This window comes from Theropithecus gelada, chromosome 10 (assembly GCF_003255815.1).
Source record: "Theropithecus gelada isolate Dixy chromosome 10, Tgel_1.0, whole genome shotgun sequence".
Taxonomy (NCBI): domain Eukaryota; kingdom Metazoa; phylum Chordata; class Mammalia; order Primates; family Cercopithecidae; genus Theropithecus; species Theropithecus gelada.
Genome location: NC_037678.1, coordinates 70,530,908 through 70,553,956, shown reverse-complemented (window position 1 = coordinate 70,553,956; position 23,049 = coordinate 70,530,908). Strand labels below are relative to the sequence as shown.

Sequence of the window (23,049 nt, the reverse complement as noted above, 5' to 3'; positions counted from 1 at the left end):
TGCTCAGGCTGGTCTCAAACTCCTGGGCTGAAGCGATCCACCTGCCTCGGCCTCACAAAGTGCTGAGATTACAGTCGTGAGCTACTGTGCCCGTAAACGTATTTATTTTGAGTAAGAGTGATCCATGTACGTGGAAAAATGTATTAAAAAGCTATAAAAGTATCAAAACATTATGTTGTGTGCCTACCATAAATATACTCAATTTTTATTTGTCAATCTTTAAAAAGCTATAAAATAGAACAGGCGCAGTGGCTCACACCTGTAATCCCAGCACTTTGGGAGACTGTGTTGCTCATAAAGGAATACCCGAGGCTGAGTAATTTATAAAGAAAAGAGGTTTATTTGGCCAGATGTGGTGGCTCATGCTTGTAATCTCAGCACTTTTGGAAGCTGAGGCAGGTGGATCGCTTGAGCCTAGGAGTTCAAGACCATCCTGGGCAAGATGGTGATACCCAGTCTCTATTAAAAATACAAAAATTAGGGCTGGGCGTGGTGGCTCATGCCTGTAATCCCAGCACTTTGGGAGGCCGAGGCAGGCAGATTCTTGAGGGTGTGTGGTGGTACCTCCCTGTGATTTTGGTTTGCATTTCCCTATTGACAAATGATATTACATATCTTTTATGCTTATTAGTCATTCATATATCTTCTTTGGTGAATTTCTGTACAAATCTCTTGTCCATTTTTAAATTGGATTGTCATTTTCTTATTAAGTTTTAAGTCTTGTTTGTATATTCTGGATATAAGTTCCTTATCAGATACGTGATTTGCAGAGAATTTTCCTCTAGTCTCTGGCCCATCTTTTCATTTTCTTAGTGGTATCTTTGAAAGTGTAAAAGTTTTTAATTTTTTATGAAATTTAATTTAATTTTTTTTAATGGATTCTGGTTTTGGTGTTGTATCTAAGACATCTTTGCCTAACCCAAGATCACAATGATTTCTTATTTTTCCATCTAAAGGTGTTTTAGTTTTAGCTTTTTTGTTTAGTTCTGTGATCCATTTTAACTTAATTTTTGTGTGTATGTTCTAAGGTTCCATGTGCATATGGCTACCCAGCGGTCCAAGCACTATGTTTTGAAAAGACTTATTGTTTCTCTATTGAATTTGCCTTGTCAGCTTTGTTGAAAATCAATTTACTATAAATGTAAAGATTTATTTCTAGACTTTTATGTTCCACTGATCTTTATGCATATTCTTGCCACACTGTCTTGATATTGTAGCTTTATAATATGTTTAGAAATTATGTAGTGTAAGTCCTCCAATTATGTTTTTAAAGTTGTTTTAGATGTTCTGGATGCTTTGTATTTCCATATAAATGTTAGAATCAGCTTGTCAGTTTCTACAGAAAAACCTGCTGGAATTTTGATAAGGATTGCAGTGAATCTGTAGATAAATTTGGGGAGAACTGACATGCTGACAATATTGAGTCTTCTAGTCCGTGAACATGGAATATCGCCCCAATTATCTTCGTTCATTTCTCAGCAATTTCAGAATTTTCAATGTACAAGTCCTTTTAAAAATATATATATTCCTAAATATTTTATTTTTTTTATACTAAGTGGAGCTTTTTTTTTTTTTTGGTAGTCTGATCTTGCTCAACTTGTTTATTAGTTCTAGTAGTTGTTTTGTGTATTCCTTAGGATTTTCTAGATACACAATCATGTGATCCGTAACTAAAAGCACTTTTTGCTTATTTCTTTTAATTTTTTTCCCATATGCTTCTTCAGGGATGCCCTTAATTATTAATATATTTGCTTTAGTGCAGTGGCTTATAGTATAGTGTTGAATGGAAATGACAAGAGTCAGCATCCTTGCCTTGTTCCTGATCTTAGGGGAAATAATTCAGTTTTTCACTACTGGCTGTGGATTTTTCATAGCTACCCTTTATCTGATTGAGGAAGTTCCCTTCTAGTCCTAATTTGTTGAGAGTTTTAATGATGAATATGTTGGATTTTGTCAACGGCTTTTTCTGCATCCATTATGATGATCATATGGTTTTTGTCCTTTATTCTGTTTATCTGGTGTATTATATTAATTGATTTTCAAATATTAAGCCAACATAGGATAAACACCATTTGGTCGTGATGTATTAACGTAGATTCAATTTTCTAATGTTTTGTTAAGAATTCTTTCAGGCCCGGTGCAGCGGCTCACACCTGTAATCCCAGGACTTTGGGAGGCCAAGGTGGGTGGATCACGAGGTCAGGAGATCGAAACCATCCTGGCTAACACGGTGAAACCCCGTCTCTACTAAAAATACAAAAAAAATTAGCCGGGCGTGGTGGCGGGCGCCTGTAGTCCGAACTACTTAGGAGGCTGAGGCAGGAGAATGGCGTGAACCCGGGAGGCGGAGCTTGCAGTGAGCCGAGATTGTGCCACTGCACTCCAGCCTGGGTGACAGAGCGAGACTCTGTCTCAAAAAAAAAAAAAAAAAAGGCCAGGCGCAGTGGCTTACGCCTGTAATCCCAGAACTTTGGGAGGCCGAGACCGGCGGATCACGAGGTCAGGAGATCAAGACCATCCTGGCTAATACGATGAAACCCCGTCTCTACTAAAAAATACAAAAAACTAGCCGGGCGAGGTGGTGGGCGCCTGTAGTCCCAGCTACTAGGGAGGCTGAGGCAGGAGAATGGCGTAAACCCGGGAGGCGGAGCTTGCAGTGAGCTGAGATCCGGCCACTGNTGAGGCAGGAGAATGGCGTGAACCCGGGAGGCGGAGCTTGCAGTGAGCCGAGATTGTGCCACTGCACTCCAGCCTGGGTGACAGAGCGAGACTCTGTCTCAAAAAAAAAAAAAAAAAGGCCAGGCGCAGTGGCTTACGCCTGTAATCCCAGAACTTTGGGAGGCCGAGACCGGCGGATCACGAGGTCAGGAGATCAAGACCATCCTGGCTAACACGATGAAACCCCGTCTCTACTAAAAAATACAAAAAACTAGCCGGGCGAGGTGGTGGGCGCCTGTAGTCCCAGCTACTAGGGAGGCTGAGGCAGGAGAATGGCGTAAACCCGGGAGGCGGAGCTTGCAGTGAGCTGAGATCCGGCCACTGCACTCCAGCCTGGGCGACAGAGCGACACTCCGTCTCAAAAAAAAAAAAAAAAAACAATTTTTTCATCTGTTCATCATCATCATGAACACACAGGATAGTTGTCTGTGGTTTCCTTTTCCTTTTCTTGTGATGTCTTCGCCTGGCTTTGGTACATGGTTTTTTAAAAATTTATTTAGACAAGTGAAAAAAGGCTATACATAAACTACATAAACCTGCTGTGCCTCTTTTTTTTTTTTTTCCCTGCATAATAGCTTATGTTGGCAGTCCTACAGTAACAGTTCTACCTTCTATTTAAGTATGTATCGCTAAATTACTCTCCCTTAAGACTGTACCAGTTTACCTACATCTAGGCTAATCATACTTTTTAAAGCTTTATAACTCTGTTAAGCAAAAAAATGAGATGTCATTATTTTGACCTACAGCTTTTGAATTATGAATGATGCTGAGCATCTTTTTGTGTTTGGCCATTTGAGCTTTTTTTTTAACTGCCCATTCATATTTCTTTTGGATTATTTGTCCTTTATCGGTTTCTGAGTGTCCTTGTATATTGAAGAAAGTAATTCTTGGTCAAGTATGTTAAATGTTTTTACCTAAACTGTCTTTTTCTTTCTCTTTGGTGTATTTTTTTCATTTTCTTCCTTTATGCATTTATGTATCCTTTTTCTTTATACCTTCTGGATTTTGTTTTATTCTTTGGAAACTTTCCACGAAGATTATTTAAAAGCATATCCATATTTTCTTCTAGTACTTCTATTTAATTATACTTGTAAGTCTTTATGTTCTTTCCACCAGTATCAAACACTTTGGATAGCTCTTTAGCTCACACATTCTCTCATATATACAATTTTTTTTTTTTAAAGAGATAGGGTCTCCCTCTGTCATCTACGCTAGAGTGCAGTGACACCATCATAGCTCACTGCATCCTCAAACTCCTGAACTCAAGCGATCCTCCTGCCTCAGCCTCCCAAGTAGCTAGGTCTGCAAGCCCACTTCGCCATACCCAACTAATTTTTAAATAATTTTGTAGAGACAGGGTCTCACTACTTCGTCCAGGCTGTTCTCTAACTCCTGTCTGTCCTCAAGTGATTCTCCTGCCAAATCAGGGATTGCTGGTGTGAGCCACCATGACTGGCCTGGGTAGCTCTACATTTTAATGTTTAGTAAAACTAGTCTGCCTTTTCGAAAAAACTATTCCTCTTTTCAAAATCACTCCAAAGTAAAGGACAAATACCAAATTTATTGCAATGGTTTGTTAAAAGAAAGGCACTGAATTGGGGGAGAGACAAGGGAGACGAACAATCAGAGGAAAAGAATTGGAGAGGGATGCTCAAAGGAGAAGAATAAGCAGTTCATCTGTGGCAATACAGTTCTTCTTGAACACCTCTAATCGTGACCTCAAACTGTCCCTAAGCATGGCTCCCAGCCTGATGACAGACCTCTGTTCACTTGGCTGTGCTAGTTTGGGGGGAGCTGGACTTACGTCACTTTGCAGATAACTTGCTGTGTGACCATGGGTGTGTTACTTTCCCTCTCTGACCTCCTGGATTATATGACCTCTGAAGTTTTTTTAAAAACTCTTTTTTTTTTTTTTGAGATGAAGTCTCACTCCGTTGCCCAGACTGGAGTGCAGTGGCACGATCTCAGCTCACTGCAACCTCCACCTCCCAGGTTCAAGCAATTCTCCTGCCTCAGCCTCCCAAGTAGTTAGGATTACAGGTGTGTGCCACCACGCCTGGCTAATTTTTGTATATTTAGTAGAGACGGGATTTCACCATCTTGGTCAGGCTGATCTCAAACTCCTGACCTCAGGTGATCCACCCTCCTTGGCCTCTCAAAGTGCTGGGATTACAGGTGTGAGCCACAACACCCAGCCCTAAAAACTGTCTTTTTAACCCCATCAAACCCAACTTGGAATGGAACTTTGCCTTGTTTTGTTTTACTTTTAGGTTACTTTGGTTGATACAGTGTCAAATATTCTGAAGGGAATTGTTAACTTCTTGCGCTTCAAGGGAGGTCGTGAGACCTCTGATTCACCCTGTTCATCAGGGCAGAGACCTCCTCTGCCACCTCCTCCCACGGTCACTCAGCTCACGGTGACGGTTGCGTAGCTCTCCTGTTAGAAGAGCCCTTAGAGTGGGCCCGCTGCATCTCCCTTGCAGTGTCCTCCTTGGTTCTGCTTTCTTGTACAACCCAAAACAAGGCCACCCTGCCTTATGAAGCACCTACTATGTGCCAAGTGCTCTATGAACTTTATTTAATCTTTACCACCATCACCCTACCATGACGTTAGTAGTATTTTTCTCGTTTACAGATAAGAACCCAAGACTCAAAAGAGTGATAAAAATTTACCCAAAGTCACACAGCTAGAAAGTGGTAGGTTTGGGATTTGAATTCATGTCTGTATGGTCCTCAAAGCCTGTGCTCTTTCCAGTACACCAGTGGTTTTCAACGTGTGATTTCAAGAGCAGCAGCATCTTCTGGGAACTTGCTAGAAGTGCACATTCTCAGGCCCTGCCCCACACCCAGGTGTTTTAGTAAGCCCTCCTGGTAATTTCCGTACATGCTCAAGTTTTACCACTGCATGCCATGTCATTCCACTTCTGTACCTGGCTGCTGCTTCTCTTCACATTTGACCAAGAATTTATAAGTGATTTCTCTTTTTTCTTTTCTTTTCCTTTTTTTTTTTTTTGAGACACAGTCTTGCTCTGTCACCCAGGCTGGAGTGCAGGGGTGTGATCATGGCTCACTGACTCAGGTGATCCTTTCCACCTCAGCCTCCCCAGTAGCTGGGGCTACAGGCACATGCCACCACATCCAGCTAACTTTTTGTATTTTGGGTAGAGATGGGGTTTCAGCATGTTGCCAAAGCTGGTCTCAAACTCCTGGGCTCAAGCAATCCACCCACCTCTGCCTCCCAGAGTGCTGGGATTATAGGCATGAGCCACCGCACTGGGCTAGATTATTTCATTTATCGTTATTAAATGTCAAATCCTGGACTGGATATTACTATGTCTCCAGAGCAGAAATGTGCTGCACACAGCCCCCCTTTCACTCACACACACACACACACACACACACACACACACACACACACACACACTAGCCGGAGTAACCTTTAAAACTGCAGATATGATTTATTCCTTTTCTGCTTAAAATTCCTGAGTCTCCTCACTGCGCTTAGAACAAAGCCCAACACTTGCTGCTCATAGGATAGTCCGTGAACCGAAAGCGTCATCATCACCTAGTAGCTTGTGAGAAATGCAGAGTCTCAGGCCCTACCCAGCCCTTCTGAATGAGAATCTGCATTTTAACAAGGTCACGAAGTTATTTAAATGCACGTTAAACTTTAAGAAGCACCAGCCTATAGATTACCTGCCAAAAAGTCAGAGTTGCCGCCAGGCCCTTACGTCTGTGTTGTGCTCTTTCTGGAACCCTTCTCTCTTTCCTCTCCCCTCCCTTCAGGTTTCAGGGTAGACTTGAGTTCTTAGGTTTGCACTCCTTCCCTGCCCCAAGTCTGGGTATATTGCTGCTCCCATGTATTCCCAACATATTGCTCTTAGCCTCTTAACCTACTGAGAGCATCTGGGACCTAGTGTTGTGATTGGCTGATGGCTCGTCTGTGTCCCCTGACCTGCCTGAAAGCTCCTTGTGGGCATGTATGCTGTGAGGCCGGCACAGTGCCTGACACACAGTAGGTGCTCAATAAGTAGTTAAACTAATTTATTTTTTCTTATTTTTTTTAAGACAAAGTCTCGCTCTTGTCCCCCAGGCTAGAGTGTAATAGTGCGATCTCGGCTCACTGCAACCTCCACCTCCCGGGTTCAAGCGATTCTCCTGCCTCAGCCTCCTGAGTGGCTGGAATTACAGGCGCCTGCTACCACACTCAGCTAATGTTTGTGTTTTTAGTAGAGACGGGGTTTCACCATGTTAGCCAGGCTGGTCTCGAACTCCTGACCTCAGGTGATCTGTCCGCCTTGGCCTCCCAAAGTGCTTGGATTGTAGGCGTGAGCCACCACACCTGGCCTGTGAACTAATTTCTGTAGTGGTTTGAACATGGGCTTTGGGCTCAACCAGACTAAATCCTGTTTAATCCTAATACTGTTCAATGCTAATCCTGAGAAGCCCGTCTGACTCTCAGTTTCCTCATCTGTGAAATGGGAACAAGAGTCCCCACCTCATAGGATTGTTTTCATTGTATTATTCCATGGAAAGAACCTAGAACTGTGCTTAGCAGGTCATCAGCATCCAATAAATGTTAGCTGCCGTTGTTATGAACATCATATTCCAGTCTCCTCATTTGTAATGCAATTCACCTGCCTGAAAAGAGCATCCTTGTTTTTCCACATTCTGGCTGGGTGACCTTGGGCAAGTTACTTAACCTCTGGGTCTCTGGGTCTCAGATTAACACCGTCTGCAAAATGGTGACCAAAATCTCCAGGTACCTGTAGTTGTGAGGATACCACAAATCAATGTTTGTCAGTGCCTAGCAGGGCGCAGGGATTTGGTAAGCGGTAAGTGGAAAGAAGGAAGCAGGTCTATCACCGTGCCTTATACTTAGAAGGTGCTCCGTGACTCTGCCTTCTGGTTGTTTTTTGGTGGTGTTTTCCTGTTAGAGCATTCTTGCTGTGTCTTTTTGTTTTTGTTTTTTATGTGTGTACTTGCTCCATTGGTTTGAGACTGGAACAAAAGTGTATTAAAGTCTTTCAGGATTTGCTTTTCATTGCTCTGCAACCTGAGCTTCTCAGAGAGCCCTTGAGTTCCCTAGGGTGGTGTCGCTCAACTAAATCTGGAGGATTCTGTTTCAAAAGAAGGTAGAACTGCGGTAACTCCTTAGACTTAATTGGCTTGATAACCAGAGGAGATTGTGATCCCCTGCACTGGTTTCAAATCACATATCAGATGAGACAAAAAGATCTGGTGTCCAGCTTCTTAGGAGGAGACATTCAGAGCACAGGTTATTGATGAGCAAGAAATAATGATAATCATACTTACATATAAGGGTTGTGGCTTACTGGTTATTAAATGTTTTCAAATCCATGTTCTTTTTTGAGCTCCACTTCTACCACATGAATCCATCCTAGCAAATGAGGACACAGCCCAGCAAAGTTGAAGTTGATTGCCCAGTGCTGCACAACTGAGGGGAGGGTATAACTCCCTGGCCTTATTTTGAGACCCCAGGCTCAGTGCTTTCCCTAGCAAGTGACAGCCATCGCAGTATTGGTTATCAAGATGCAGTTTTAAATCTAGTCAAAGGGAAATACAGACCACTACATCCCTTCTGAGAGGTTTGTATCATCTGGGATAGACCCTTCTATCTAAGCAGTGGTTTTTGACCCTGACTGCACTTTAGGCTTACCTAGAACAGTGCTGCTTAAACTTTAACTCAGGGAACTTGCTGAAATGCAGGTTCTGATTCACTAGTTCTAGGGTAGGGCCCGAGATTCTGCATTTCTTTTCTCTTTTAAAATAAAATTTAGGGCGTACCAAGTGCATGCAGCTTTGTTACGTGGGTAGATTGGGTAGTGGGGAAGTCTGGGCTTTTAGTGTAACCATCCCCTGAATAATGTACATTGTATCCAGTAAGTAATTTCTCATCCCTCACCACTTCTACCCTTCAGAGCCTCTAGTGTCTATTATTCCACACTGTATGTCCCTGTGTACACATTATTTAGCTCCCACTTGCAAGCAAGGACATGCAGTATTTGACATTGTTTCTGAGTTGTTTCACGTAAGATAATGGTCTCCAGTTTCATCCATGTTGCTGCAAAAGACATGATTTTATTCTTTTTTATGACTGAAGAGTATTCCATTGTGTGTGTGTGTGTGTGTGTGTGTGTGTGTGTGTACACATACAGTGTCCCAAGTCCTAGATCTCCCTGAAGGCTTAGAAAGAAAAGGTGGGAGGTGCTGCTGGAGAGACACTGGGGCCGGTGGGTGGATGTTCCTCTGTGCCAAGCTAGGATTACTCTCACCTCAGTGTTCAGAACAGTGATGTTTTCTTTTGCCTCATTTATTATTTAAGTGGCATAAATACTATATAATCCTCTAAGAAAATTAGAAAATATAGATGCACAAAAAAAGGAAAAAAGCTCATCACTAAGACATTTTGCCTCCTAAATATTTTTCCAAAGATGACTTAAAAAAAAGGAATCCTGCCACACAATGTTCTAGCTCCTGCTTTTACTATGTAAATCTAAAGCTTGAACATTCCTACTCAAGAAATGTATCGGCCAGGTGCAGTGACTCACACTTATATCTCAGCACTGTGGGAGGCTGAGGCGGGAGAATTGCTTGAGCCCAGAAGTTTGAGACCAGCCTGGGTAATATAGGGAGATGCCGTATTTACAAAAAAATAAAAAAAATTGCAGAGCATGGTGTCATGTGCCTGTGGTCCCAGCTACTTGGGAAGTTGAGGTGGAAGGAACACTTGAGCCCAGGAGGTCAAGGCTGCAATGAACCATGATTGCACCACTGCACTCCACCCCAGACAACAGAGTGAGACCCTGTCTCAAAAAAAAAAAAAGAAAGAAACATGTCATCTTTCAATGACTATTTAAATGGACATATAATAATTTAACCCATTCCACTAACATTTGACATTTTACTATTGTAAGTAGTGAGTTTTTTTTTTTTTTTTTTTTTTTTGAGATGGAGTCTCCCTTTGTCACCCAGGATGGAGTACAGCTCCCTGCAACTTCCGCCTCCCCAGTTCAAGCAATTCTCCTGCCTCAGCCTCCCAAGTAGCTGGGATTACAGGCATGTGCCACCACACCTGGCTAATTTTTATTCTTTTAGTGGAGATGGGGTTTCACCATGTAGTCCAGGCTGGTCTTGAACTCCTGACCTCAGGTGATTTGCCCCCCACTTGGCCTCCCAAAGTGCTAGGATTATGGGCATGAGCTACCGCGCCCAGCCAGTAGTGAACTATTTTAAATAATGCTGTTGGCAAACACCCTTTCATGTATACATTTTGGCATACCTGACATATTTTTCTTAACATACCTAGAAGCAAAATTACAGAGTCAAAGAGTATGTACTTTTGGGGGACTTTTGGATACAGAGTGCCAGATAAACCCGCAGTAGTGTTCCAGTTTATAATCACTATAGCCATGTGAAAATACCAAGACGGTGACATTTTAATATCTAAAATAGACAGTGTCATCGGATACAGCCATTAGTTCTAAGTTGAACTTCTGAATTGCTTTTGGTTGCCAACTTAAGTATTATATTCAAAGATTCTAGCATATTACGAAAATATCCTTTGCTGTTTTTCATCTCTTGATCCTTCTAAGATAAATTGATGTGTGGTTTGTTGATAGTATCTTTGTGTGAGGATTGTTTTTCAAAAATTCAAGGTTGAGTTTTGTTTTGTTTTGTTTTTTAACAACTTTTGGGTGGCTGTTTTTGCCAGCAATACAGGATTTGCCTTCTTTATATTTTGGTTAACTGGAATTCAGGAACAGAGGGGAATTAGAGGGAAAAAGAGGGCAGGGTTTATTTCTCTCACATGACGCACTTGCATTCTAACCAATGACATACGAGGGTTGGCAAAAGGTTCCAATGAGGAAGGGCCAGAATCTTCAGATGCCTAGTCAGGTGAAGGAGGTCCCCTGATGCAGAGGAAATCAGATGCTGTACCCAGCCTGCAGTTGGTAGGCTTTCCATCACTACTCAGAGAGAAAGAAGAAAAATCGATTTGTTTTTGTATTCAAGCCAGCCCATACTATGAAACCCTCCCCTTTGTACCAGCATGGAATGTCTCTAGAGAGATTTTCAAGGAACTGGTGATAGCAGTTGTCCATTGAGACCTGAAGTGGGAGGAAGATTTATTTTTCATGGCGTACCCAATTGTGCTGTTTGGATTATTTACTGCAATTTGCTTTTTCAAAAAATGTTCATGCTAGTTGCTTTTAAAAAGCCTTACTCGCTTATGGTTATGCAAGATGTTAGCATTAGGGGAAACTGGGTGAAGAATGGATGGGAACCCTCTGTAGTCTCTCTGTAACTGTTCTGCAAATCTAAATTTACTTAAAAGTAAAAAGTTATTTTTAAAAAAAAAAAGACAGAGGGAAAAAATACTGTCTTCCTATCCTTCCTATCCAAATTGCCCCGTGAGGCAATTTATCTACTAGTCTTGTCATTTCTTTTAAAGATTTTCCTGCTCTCCTAATTCATCTGGCCTCCTGATTGCCAAATACAGTACACCTGTCTTAGCTATGGCACTATGTTTATGGGGGTCAGGCTTTCCTAATGAACATCAGCTGGCAGATACTTGTAAACGTTCGCAACAAATCGGAGGAAAAACTCCATGAAGATATTGCTTAAAAGACTTTGACCAAGCTATGTGTCTGCAAAAAGTGTACTGAATTCCGAACCTTTTACAAATTCAGAAGCCTGCAGATCATTCTGCATTTTTGGCGAGCCCCCTCACTCAGTGATCCTGATTTCCTATAAAACTGAGTTTCACTGAGAGTCATCTGAGTGTGTGTGTGTGTGTGTGTGTTGGTTAGTTGGTTGCTTGGTTAGTTGGACGGGGTGTAACTTGATGGATGGGAGGGCTGTGGAGACAGGTGATCAGGAGACTGTGGCCAATGTCCAGGTGGGAGGAAATAACCATCTGAAATGCAACAGCAGTGAAAGGTTAGGGAGAGCAGTCAGATACAGAAACTGACTTGAGTTGGTGATTTAGGCCTGTGGAAGACAAAAGTGCATTGTTCAGACTGCGCAGAAGGAAGAGAATCCGGCAGCTCTTCTAGTTCCTTGCAGGGGTGAAGCGCTATTATTAAGGGAAAGAGATGCAATGGGCCTTTCTTACCTTTGATTCCCAGGTGCCTATGCTGCATGCAGACGTTTCCTGAGTCCCCATGCTGTGCCAGGCACTGTTCATGGTGCTGCTCCCACAGAGATCGCATTCAAGGGTAGAGGGACATGCAGTACCCAAATAAACACATACATATAGTACATGTCAATTAGATAAGTCCATGAGGAGAAATAGATAAGGGACTAGAGAAATGGGTAATGGGAGCCCTGAGGTTGTTTTTTAGATAGAATGGTCAGTGCAGGCTTCTCTGAGGAAGTGATATTTGAGAGACCTGAATGAAATAAGAAGGAGATGTGCCATTGGGTGTGGTAGCTCACACTTGTAATCCCAGCACTTTGGGAGGCCGAGGTGGGCAGATCACCTGAGGTCAGGAGTTGAAGACCAGCCTGGGCAATGTGGTGAAACACCGTCTCATCTAAAAATAGAAAAATTAGCGTGGTGTGGTCGTGGGCACCCGAAGTCCCAGCTACTTGGTAGGCTGAGGCAGGAGAATCACTTGAACCTGGGAGGCAGAGGTTGCAGTAACCTGAGATCATGCCATTGCACTCCAACCTGGGTAACGAGCGAAACTCCATCTCAAAAAAAAGAAAAGAGATGTGCCATGCAGGTGCCTGTGGGAAGGGCATTCCAGCAGAAGGCACAGTAAAGACGAAGGCCCTGAGGGGTGCAGAAGGGTTTGTTGTCAGGACAACAAGGGGGCCTGTGTGGCTGAGCTGAGCGAGGAGAGTGGGAGGTGACGGAGGCCAGTATGGTTTTGGAGAAACTTGTAGGAACATCTCTTGGTAACATAGGAGCTTTTGACAGTGTGAACCAGTTGCTATACAGAGAAATGAAATTAATTAAATGTCCTGGAGCTTTATTCCCTGCTAGCTATCCTGGGAGTTACACACTATAAATGGTTAAAAGAACATTGATCCAGAAGCGGGGAGACATGGCTCCTGTGTGACAGCCTTCCCTTTTGCCCAGGTGTTAATTACTTTGTGGCTTACTCCTGAAAGTGCAGAATTGTTGTCTTGTGGCACTCTTGGGGGCATTTGGGAGACAATGTTTACGAGGTCTTCAGGCTTCATGGGTCAGAGGGTGGTGACACTGGGTCAATTAAAGCAACATTAAGGTGGTATGACTTGATCTTCCTCAGAGGATCTTCTTCACTTCTCCCCAATCCAACCCTGGCCTCTCTTCTGAGCAGGATTGGTTGCCATGGTCTTTACTGCTTTTCTCCCTGATGTGTGAAACAAGCGCCTTCTATGTGCCTGGGGTCGCGCCAATCAACTTCCACCAGAACGATCCTGTAGAAATCAAGGTAAGTGTGTTCCTGGATTTTTGGAGCCTCTGTGCTAGGCAGCGTGGCTGGAGCACCATGGTGAGCTGCTCGTGTCCATCCTGTGGTTGCAGAGAAGAAGGAATAGTGCCAGTTACCCTGGAACTCTGCTTCTCCCTCTCCCTGCGCCTCTGGTTCTTGGTCCACTCTCCATTTCCGGTTCTTTCTGTGTCTCTGTCCCTGTGTATACTTTTGTATATGTGCATCTCGGTCTCTTTCTCACTCTCACTTTTGCTCTCAAGTATTCTGTCTCTGTCGTGTATGTGTCCATCTGTTTTTGTGCCTTTGTCTTGCTCCACCTGCCTCTTTAGCATCTCTGCCTCCCTTTCGCACCTGCTCCATCTTCTTCTCTGTTACCAGCTTTGTCTGCATAACTCCTAGTGTCTGCTTATATTGTTCATATATTGTGAGCATCTCTTTTCCTTGGCAGTTAGACTGGTAACTTGCAGGAACAGTCATTAAAATAACTTTTATTTACATGCCAGGCATATGCATGGCTTAGCTCAGGATGTCCCCCGAGGGGCTAATTCTATATGTTACACAGATTTCCTATTCATTTTACAGATGGGGAAACTGAGGCCTGGGAAGGAAAATTAACATGTTCAAGGTCACATAGTGAGGAAGACATAGGGTTAGTTCAAACCCCATCTCTATTTAGAGGAGATGTGGTCTTTCTCTGTTGCCTAGGCTGGAGTGCAGTGGCATGAGCATAGCTCACTGCAACCTTGACCTCCCAGGCTAAAGCGATCCTTCTGCCTCAGCCTCCCAAGTAACTGGGACTGCAGGTGTGCACCACCATGCCTGGCTAATTTTCTTTTTTCTTTTAAGTAGAGATGAGGTGTCACTATGTTGCACAGGCTGGTCTTGAACTCCTGGGCTCAAACAGTTCTCATGTTTCAGCCTCCCAAAGTGCTGGGATTATCAGGCATTAGCCACCACACCCAGCCCAAGACCCCATCTCTTAACTACTGCAGTACCTTCTTCCCACTACCTCTGTCAAAAGCTCCCTCCAGAGCAGAGCAGTGGCCTGGAGATACCAGGGCTGCTCTGGCTTCCGGTCCCATATAGCTGAGTATGTGAGGGTGGACGCCTTGGGTGGAAAGAGAGGGAGTGGGAGGCAACATAAAGGTGGGACACATCTCTCTGTTACGTGCATTGTTTTCTCATTGTCCTGAGTGAGAATGCTAAGAAACACAAAATTGTTAAAACAGACTTTTTGGCCATTTTTCCTCAAGCAATTCATGGAATGTTTAATAGAGGTCCTTAATCCCTTCAGTTTCACATCCAGAAAGCTCTGGAACTCAGTTTTTCCAAGCACATTTGAGGCAAGAACTGACCAGAACTGAACATGAAGCTCTTTATTGACTTTTTTTATCCCACTTAATATGAATATTTTTGCATTTCTCTGCACAAATAGTTATTGAATATGAGGTACTGTCCAGACCCAGCTTGGCTATGGTTTGTATACCACATTGCCTTCCAAAATCTGGAAATTTTCTTTTTTTGAGATGGAGTCTTGCTCTGTCGCCCAGGCTGGAGTGCAGTGGCATGATCTCGTTTCACTGCAACCTCTGCCTCCTGGGTTCAAGCAATTATCCTGCCTTAGCCTACTGAGTAGCTGGGAATGTAGGTGTGTACCACCACGCCCAACTGATTTTTGCGTTTTTAGTAGAAATGGGGTTTCGCCATGTTGGCCAGGCTGGTCTCAAACTCCTGACCTCAGGTGATCTGCCCGCCTCACCCTCCCAAAATGCTGGGATTACAGGGAATCCGGAAAATTTCTAATCCCAAAAAAGATTGTAGACCTGTATTCCAAAAATCTTTTATACTTTCAGGTGGTGTATGAGGAATGGTCAGTAGTTCCTAAATAGTAAAGGTAGCTTCACTCACGTTTGGATTAAAATTTTATTCTTTGTAACATTTTGATGGGTTCTGTTTTGTCTGTGGTTTCCAGAGCTATATTCTGTGTGCTTATAGCATTTCCTAAACATTCTCCTTCATTGTCTTAAACTTTATTTTTTTATGGCTTTACCATATTTAATTGAAAGAATATATCATGGTTTATTGATCAATTTCCCATTGCAGGGGCTTTGAGTTGAAGTTGTTTTTCATGTTCCCTCTCTTCTCTCATTCAGCCCTTTGTACCTACTTTGTACCTACTTTGTACCTACTTTGTACCTACTTTGTACCTAGCTCTAAAGCACTGGAGTTACAGAGGTCCTTGTCCTTATAGAGCTTAAATCTTAAATGCTAATGGGAGAAACTGATTTTCAAAAAAACAGGGAAACTAATTAACATTTTATCAGACATGCTATAAAGTAAACAGTTGAAGACTGACAGTCCAGTGAATATTGGGGAGTTCCTTTAGATACCCTGGTGAAGGAAGGCCTCACAGGCAAGGGGAGAGCTGAGACCTGAATATGAGGAGAAGCCAGGCGAGCACACAGTAGGTCAGAAAGGAGCAGTGGGTCAAAGCCTGAGGCAGGAGAGAGCATGACTGACTCGAGGAGCTGAAGGAAGAAGATCACTGTGGTTATGAATAAGGAGTGAACTTCGTTGCTCCTAAAATGCTTTTTTTCCTTATTTGGAGTTATTTCCTTAGGAAAGATGCCCAAAAGTGAAATTACTGTGTCAAGGGATAGTAGCATGTTCAAGAATCTCACAATGTATTGAATTTGATTGTGATTTTCAACTAAATCTGTAATGTAGTCTAAATTGAATGAAATGTGAAATAATTCAGAATTGAGGGCAGTACATTATATAGTATACTGCTGTCATTTCTGCTAATTCATTTGCCTATTAGATAATATTACCAAGTGTACTAAAGATGTGTGGGTACCAGGAAGGATTATTGGTCATCTTGGTTTCTGCTGGATTCCCATCAGGCTGTGAAGCTTACCAGCTCTCGAACCCAGCTACCTTATGAATACTATTCACTGCCCTTCTGCCAGCCCAGCAAGATAACCTACAAGGCAGAGAATCTGGGTAAGTTCTTCTCCCACACTGCTGTCAACTTGTCCCCAGGGGGAACCCAGCATGATTTTTATAATGATAACAACGGTTAACTTTGCTATATTCTAGACACTGGTCTATATTGTTTACATACCTGTTAGCTTATTTAAACCTCGTAATAGTCCCAGGGAGACAGTTGCTGTGTTTATTCCCATTTTGCAGGTTAAGTGACTTGTCTTTGTTTATACTGTGGACAAAGGCATCCTCTGTTTTCTTCACAAAACAGCCAAAGTGATCTTTGTTTTGGATCCACAGTCAGTCTTCAGACTTGGAGCATTTGGCTTCTACTTACACCTCCTCTTCTTGATTTCTAGATATCTCCTCTCTGGTGGCTTCATCACCTCCTGTGCTTTAAATGGAAAGGGAGAGTGAGTGCCTCTGCCCTGAATGCAAGCAGAGATGGCACCACAGTTCTTGCTGAACTCTGCAACACTCATGTCAAATAATGTGAGGCACCCAGTGCAGTGTCTGACATAAATATTCCATAACTAGTAGCCATTTTATTCTCATTTAAATAATTCTCCATTTGGCAGGATTTCAGGTGTAGAGGCATCTATTCATGACACAGTTATTAGTGCTTCCTCTATGACTGTGTTAGGTCCTAGAGATAAAAGCATGGAAAGATGCTCTCCCTGACCTCAAGGAACTTAAGAGACTTTCTTTTCTTACACCTTAGGAAGGAGAAAGGAGAGAACTGGTTCTTGAACAGGCCCCTGAAAGGGCTGCCTTCTCCATCAGGGCTACCCATGGCTCAGATATTTCTGGAACCCCTTGCTGACAAATTTATCTACTGCCAGGTATTGGGGGTCCTGGACCAGTTGGAGGCAGGCCTTGGAGGCAGTATAACCAAAATTGGGTAGCACCATCTCCCCTAATACCAGCTGTGCTGAAGTCTTGCCTTGTAGCGTTGAACAGAGATTGGCCTCAGAGCCTGGGCTGGCCTCCACCGACTGCAGTGGTGCAGCTCGTGGCCCTGCCACTTGCCATCTGTGGACCAGTGCCTGCCTGCCGTTGCCCTCTTTTCCTCTCCACACCATGCCATCCTCCAGCCACCTTACCTCTCCCCGGGAAGCCTGACCTCACACTTGGTGCTCCAGGGTCCTGATGTCAGGCCCCTCACAACTGTACCTCCCTTCTCCTGGGAGCTGCTGTGGACCCTTTGGCAGCCCAAGGCTCTATAGTTACGCACTCTTAGTGTGATCCTGGGTGACTTTAACTTCTCTCAACCTCTGCCAAATCTTCCTAAAGCTGGAGAAAGTTCCTGCTTCATAGAAATGGAGATTTCTGTATACAAGTGTTATCCTGCCGTATTGTATCTCATTCTGTCTTTGTAGTGCCTGCCTTCATGGCCTAAGGGCTCTTTGACTGGAGGGATTGTGTCTCACGTTCCCCTCTCTTCTCAGCTTCTAGCCCGGTGCCTGACACATAGTAGGCATTTGATAAGTGTTAGTGTCTTACCTGTGTGGAGCAAGACCATCCTTAATTGCATGACCGTTGGATTGTAAGCCATTTACATCATCATCCTCATCGTCATCATTAGTACCGAGAGGGCTCATCTTATGAGCTAGGCACTGTTGTAAGCATCCCTGTGCCTTAACTTATTCAATTCTCACAACAACTCTAACTTATTAATTCTCACAATAAGGGGTAGATTCTCTTACTCTCTCCTTATTATAAATAAGCGAAGTGAGGCACAAGGAGGTAAAGTCACTCACCTAGTAAGTGGCAGAACTCCAGGAACTCTGGCTCCAGAATCCATGCCCATAAGTACCACACTGTACAGCAGCTTCTGTGATTCTCATAGTAACTCTGTAAGCTTAGTATTTCATAGTAGAGGGAACAGCGTCTTCAAGGGTTTGAAAGACTTATTCAGGGTCACATGGCCAATAGGTGGAGAAATTGAGATTTTTTAAACTCAGGTTTTTTTTACCCTAAAGCCAGAGTTATTTCTGTTGTCCCAGGCTGCCTTCTCCAGAAAGGCCCATAGGGCTGTGCTAATGGTGTCACATTGATGGAGATCCTTGGCAGGTGTTCTGGATAGAACCTCGGACTCTGGGAGGCTCCACATTCATGGCTTACTGCTCATTGTTAAAAGGAGTACTTCCGTGTATAAAATGAGCCATTTCCCTCATGCCTATAATCCCAGCACTTTGGGAGGCCAAAGCAGGTGGATCACCTGAGGTCAAGAGTTCAAGACCAGCCTGGCCAACGTACTAAAATACAAAATTGAAAAAAATTCATAAATCTCTACTAAAAATACAAAAATTAGCTGGGCATGGTGGTGCACGCCTGTAATCCCAGCTACTTGGGAGGCTAAGGCAGGAGAATCGCTTGAACCCAGGAGGCAGAGGTTACATTGAGCCAAGATTGCGCCATTACACTACAGCCTGAGCAACAGAGCAAGACTCTGTCTCAAAAACAAAACAAAAAAAGAAATAGAAATGAGCCATTTCCTGACCATTATGTCCCCCTTCTTGGTTTAAACTTAATTTTTAAATACCAAGAAGCTATTCCACCATGCTTGGTCTGCCAAGCTCTTTCTGTAGCTCTTTCTCTCCTCAAGCAAGATCCTCGTTGACAGGAGATAAAATGGGCAGTAGGAAATGTTATAGAGGAAAGAGGCCAGGGGTTTAGCATTACCACCACCGCCTTGTATCACCACAAGCAGGTCTCTGATCCTCAGCTTGTTGTCTTTAAAATGCCGTTTCAGCAGTGGACTCTGCATATGTCTTACTGTGTCCTTGCTCTTCACTGGCCAGTCCATCCCTGGGTTTTGCAGGCTCACCTGCATTGCCAGCCTTCCAAAACAGGGTGGAGAGGTGAGGCCTTCATCCAGGCCCTTCCTCACCCTCTCCCTCTCCTGTGTGCCTCCTCCACACTCGAAGCATCGCTTGCCAGGGCTGCTACTTTGCACAGCAAAGTGCTGGCCCCTACAGCAGTGTTGCTCACGGCCCTGCCATTTACCATCTGTGGGCCGATAACCCCCAACTTCCATCTGTGCCCTGACCTCTCCTCTGCGCCTCAGATCTTGATATCTAAGTGCCCACTTGATATATCCAAACTGAAAATGCCTTCAATGTAAATTTGCTGTTCTTCCTGTTTTCCCACCTAGAACCTGGTTGTAGAAACCTCAGAGTCTTCCTAATATGCACCACCCCTCACTCATGCCTTGTTTACAGTCAGCAATGCTTCCCCTGGATTTCACCTCCTCGGAGCTCCTGTGTACTCTTCTCCACCCTCACCAGCACCTGTTCCAGCCACCAGCGTCGCTCATGCATGCCTGACTGCCATCACTGCCGCCACCACCCCCACCCCACCGCTCGCTGCCAGTTCCTTGCATCCTCTGTTTTCTTCACAAAACAGCCAGAGTGATCTTTCTGGAACCAGACTCAGATAACGTCTTTCTCTACCCGTTAGAAACCTTCATTGGATTTTGTTGCTTTCTAGGTCAAACTGGTCAAGATCAAACTGTGTGTGTCCCACAGGCCCCTGTGGTCTAGCACTGGCCCATCTCTGCAGCTCATCTGAGCTTTCTGCACTGTAGCCACACAGGCCTCTAAGGTTCAATGCCTCTCCCCGCACCAAAGGGGCCTTTGCACATGCTGTGCTGTCTGGAATATTCTTCCCCCATTTCTTTGCCTAGTTAACTTCTCTCTTCCTTTCAAGTACCACTTCCTCAGGGAAGCTGTCCTAGACCCACTCCCTTGTGTCTACAGCAAGTTATATATTCTCATTTTGCTGATTATTCAGCAAAGTCTATCTTCCTGCTAGGCCATGCACTCTATGAGTACGTCTATTCAACTTTGTATCTTTAGGGCCTGGCAGGTAGCCAGTACCCAGTACATGTTCATGGATGAATGAATGACTAGATGACTAGGGAGAGTGCCCTATTGAGCAGATCCACCCTGGAGGAAAAGTGGGAGACCAAGTGCATGTGGAGGTGTCTTCATCTTGTCCATCAATTGTTGAACAGCTCAGAATGAAAGCACCATGGGGTTTGCTTGATAGTCCCTAACTGCTCAGTGCCTGTTAGGGTGACATCTGGCAGCAGGTTACTCTGAGGCAAAAGGCACACAAGGGGTGCCACTTCATTGTGTCAAAAGATGTTTTGGCTAAAAATCTCAGGTGCTGGGTTTCACCCCACTCCCTTCCCTGCTGGAACCAGGAACTGAAGACACAGAGATAAATAGGAAACAGTCTAACAGTAACGAGCTCATAGTCAGTTAGGGGAGTCAGAAACACGACTGTATTAGCACATTGTACAAAGTAGATCCTTAACATAGAAATGAGTGCTGATGATAAAATAGCGTTTGGTGCCTGCCTACTCTGTGCCTGCTACTTTATTGGATTGACTTCCTTTATTTCTCACTGTAACCCTGTGAGGTGGGTACTGTTATTATCCCATTTTATGGATGAGGACATTGAGGCTCAGTGAGGTGGAGTGACTTACCAAGACTGCTAAGGCAGGCAGCCGGGACTCAGAGCCATCTCTCCACTGCATAATGCCGCCCTCACACAGAGGGCAGTCAGGGGAGGGAGTGATGGGCTTGTCCTGAGGGGTTAGGAGGGGCTTCCCAGAGAGAGTGAAATGAAAACTGGGCTTCCTGGGGAGGCCAGGAGCATGGGGCAGGGAACAGCATTCCCGGAGAAGGAAACAACTGAGGCCCAGAGGCATAGAAGGATGTGGTGGTAGATGAGTGCTAAGGGGTCTGGTAGCACTAGAGCCCAAAGGAGGAGGGTGGCAGGTGGGGGTTAGCTGGGCCAGTTGGGTGTGAACTGATGGGGAAGGGCATTGGCTGTCAGGCTGAGGCACTGCTGAAGTCCTTGGAAGCCCATTTTTGCCCTGCAGTCCTGTGTCTCTGTGACTCTGCTGACCTCAGCAACCTCAGGGCTGAAGCTCTGAGCTCGATCTGTCTCTCTTACGGCAGGAGAGGTGCTGAGAGGGGACCGGATTGTCAACACCCCTTTCCAGGTTCTCATGAACAGTGAGAAGAAGTGTGAAGTTCTGTGCAGCCAGTCCAACAAGCCAGTGACCCTGACAGTGGAGCAGAGCCGACTTGTGGCCGAGCGGATCACAGAAGACTACTATGTCCACCTGTAAGTCGCCCTCTACTCCCTGCTGCCTCAGGCTCACACAGGGGAGGGCACTGACGGGAGAGGCGGTTGAGAGGGACTGAGCGGGGCCTTCGCTTTCCAGCATTGCTGACAACCTGCCTGTGGCCACCCGGCTGGAACTCTACTCCAACCGAGACAGCGATGACAAGAAGAAAGAAAAAGATGTGCAGTTTGAACACGGCTACCGGCTCGGCTTCACAGATGTCAACAAGGTAGAGTGTCTTTGGCGTGCTCACAGGGCCAGGAGCCACACCTCACGAGTCCCGGGCCACAGAAAAGGTGGGGCTTGGCCACAGCAAGTTTCTCCAGGTGCCCTGGGCGTGATGGTCTGTCAGAGGTCCGAGTGCTCCGGGCAAGGCCCTGGGAGATGCTACAGGGAGGTGAAGGCACCGTTCTTAGGAAGTCAGGTTCCATTTTCCTAAGATTAAAACAACATCAAAAAAAACGTGGAACTTCATCAGTATGTAGGAGAGAGGGCTAAGTAGTGGTCAAGAGCGTGCAGGCTCCCTGGGTTTGAATCCTGCCTCTCCCACTTACTAGTTGTCTGAGTGACCCTGAGCCTGTGGTTCCTTAGCTGTAAAATACATGCAGCAGCAGTGGCGGGGTAAATTAGCGCATCCGTGTGAGCACTTCCCAGCACAGCCCTGGAGACTCAGCTAATAATGTGATGGTTATAGCCCTGATTCTCTTATCTTTCTTTCTAAACTGAAAGATATTAGTTAGGGAATAAATGACAAAAACATTTCTTTTGAGGGGCAGCCCCTGTCGCCAAAAGGCATCTGTCCTAACTGGGAAGAGAACCGACAGTGGGAGGCTCTAGGTCTCAAGTCCCAGCTGCCTTTCACTGGCTGTTAACGGCAGGGGAGGTCAGAGGGAGCTCCTTTTACACTCAGGTTGTCACAGAGGAGGTGGGCCATGAGAAGATGGTCGGCTTTTGCTGTGTGGAGTTGGGAGTGGCATTCTAGTTGGAGTGAATGCAGGGTAGGGACTGGTTCATGAGACAGTGGGCACAGGGGAGGCTGGGTGAACTCATGTGACTTAGATGATTACACTCAGTTCTGTCAGGGTCAGAGGATAGAAGGCCTTGAATGCCTGGCTGAGAGAATTGGGCTTTTGTCTGATAAGCCCCAGGGAGCCCTTGAAGAGCTTCTGAGTAGGGGGGTGATGAGAATAGTGTTTTAGGAAGGTTGGTACAACCAGGCATGCTGGGCGAGGCGAGGACCGTAATACCTGGAGAGTATCCCTAAGTGATGTTCTGCTGTGTTCTCTCTGTTGCTGCATTTCAGATCTACCTGCACAACCACCTCTCATTCATCCTTTACTACCACCGGGAGGACATGGAAGAGGACCAGGAGCACACGTACCGTGTCGTCCGCTTCGAGGTGATTCCCCAGAGCATCAGGCTGGAGGGTGAGTGGGGAGGTGTGGCCGGAGGGGCAGGGCTGGATGGGCCTGGGCTTCTCCACCCAGGGTCTTCGCACTCTTCTCCCTCCTGAGCTGGCCGATGGGCTCGGGTGAGGCATGTGGGCCCAGCCAAGGTAGGATCACGGTATTCTCATTAGAGAAGGTGGGCGGGGGGGCAGCTGACAGCAGCAGTGTCACGGGTTGGACACCTTACTAGTTTACCCCTTCCCAGCAATCCCAGGAGGTACGTGGTGATTACAGATGAGGAACTAGAGCCTCAAAAGGGGCTGCTGACTTGGCCAAGACCAAACAGCAAGTTGGGGCTTTGTTGGGC

General features: G+C 45.0%; 1 protein-coding gene across 3 annotated transcripts in view; it reads left to right on the top strand.

Annotated features, from left to right (window-relative positions):
* TM9SF4 (transmembrane 9 superfamily member 4) overlaps positions 1-23,049 on the top strand; it is a 57,143-nt gene that overhangs the window by 9,612 nt on the left and 24,482 nt on the right. For 2 of the 3 annotated variants that reach the window (XM_025400308.1, XM_025400309.1), the window contains exons 2-6: positions 13,053-13,166; positions 16,070-16,169; positions 21,125-21,293; positions 21,394-21,523; positions 22,598-22,721. In XM_025400308.1, coding sequence (XP_025256093.1) covers positions 13,053-13,166; positions 16,070-16,169; positions 21,125-21,293; positions 21,394-21,523; positions 22,598-22,721 — 637 coding nt within the window. The remainder of the gene's footprint in view (positions 1-13,052; positions 13,167-16,069; positions 16,170-21,124; positions 21,294-21,393; positions 21,524-22,597; positions 22,722-23,049) is intronic. The other variant, XM_025400310.1, reaches the window with a different exon arrangement.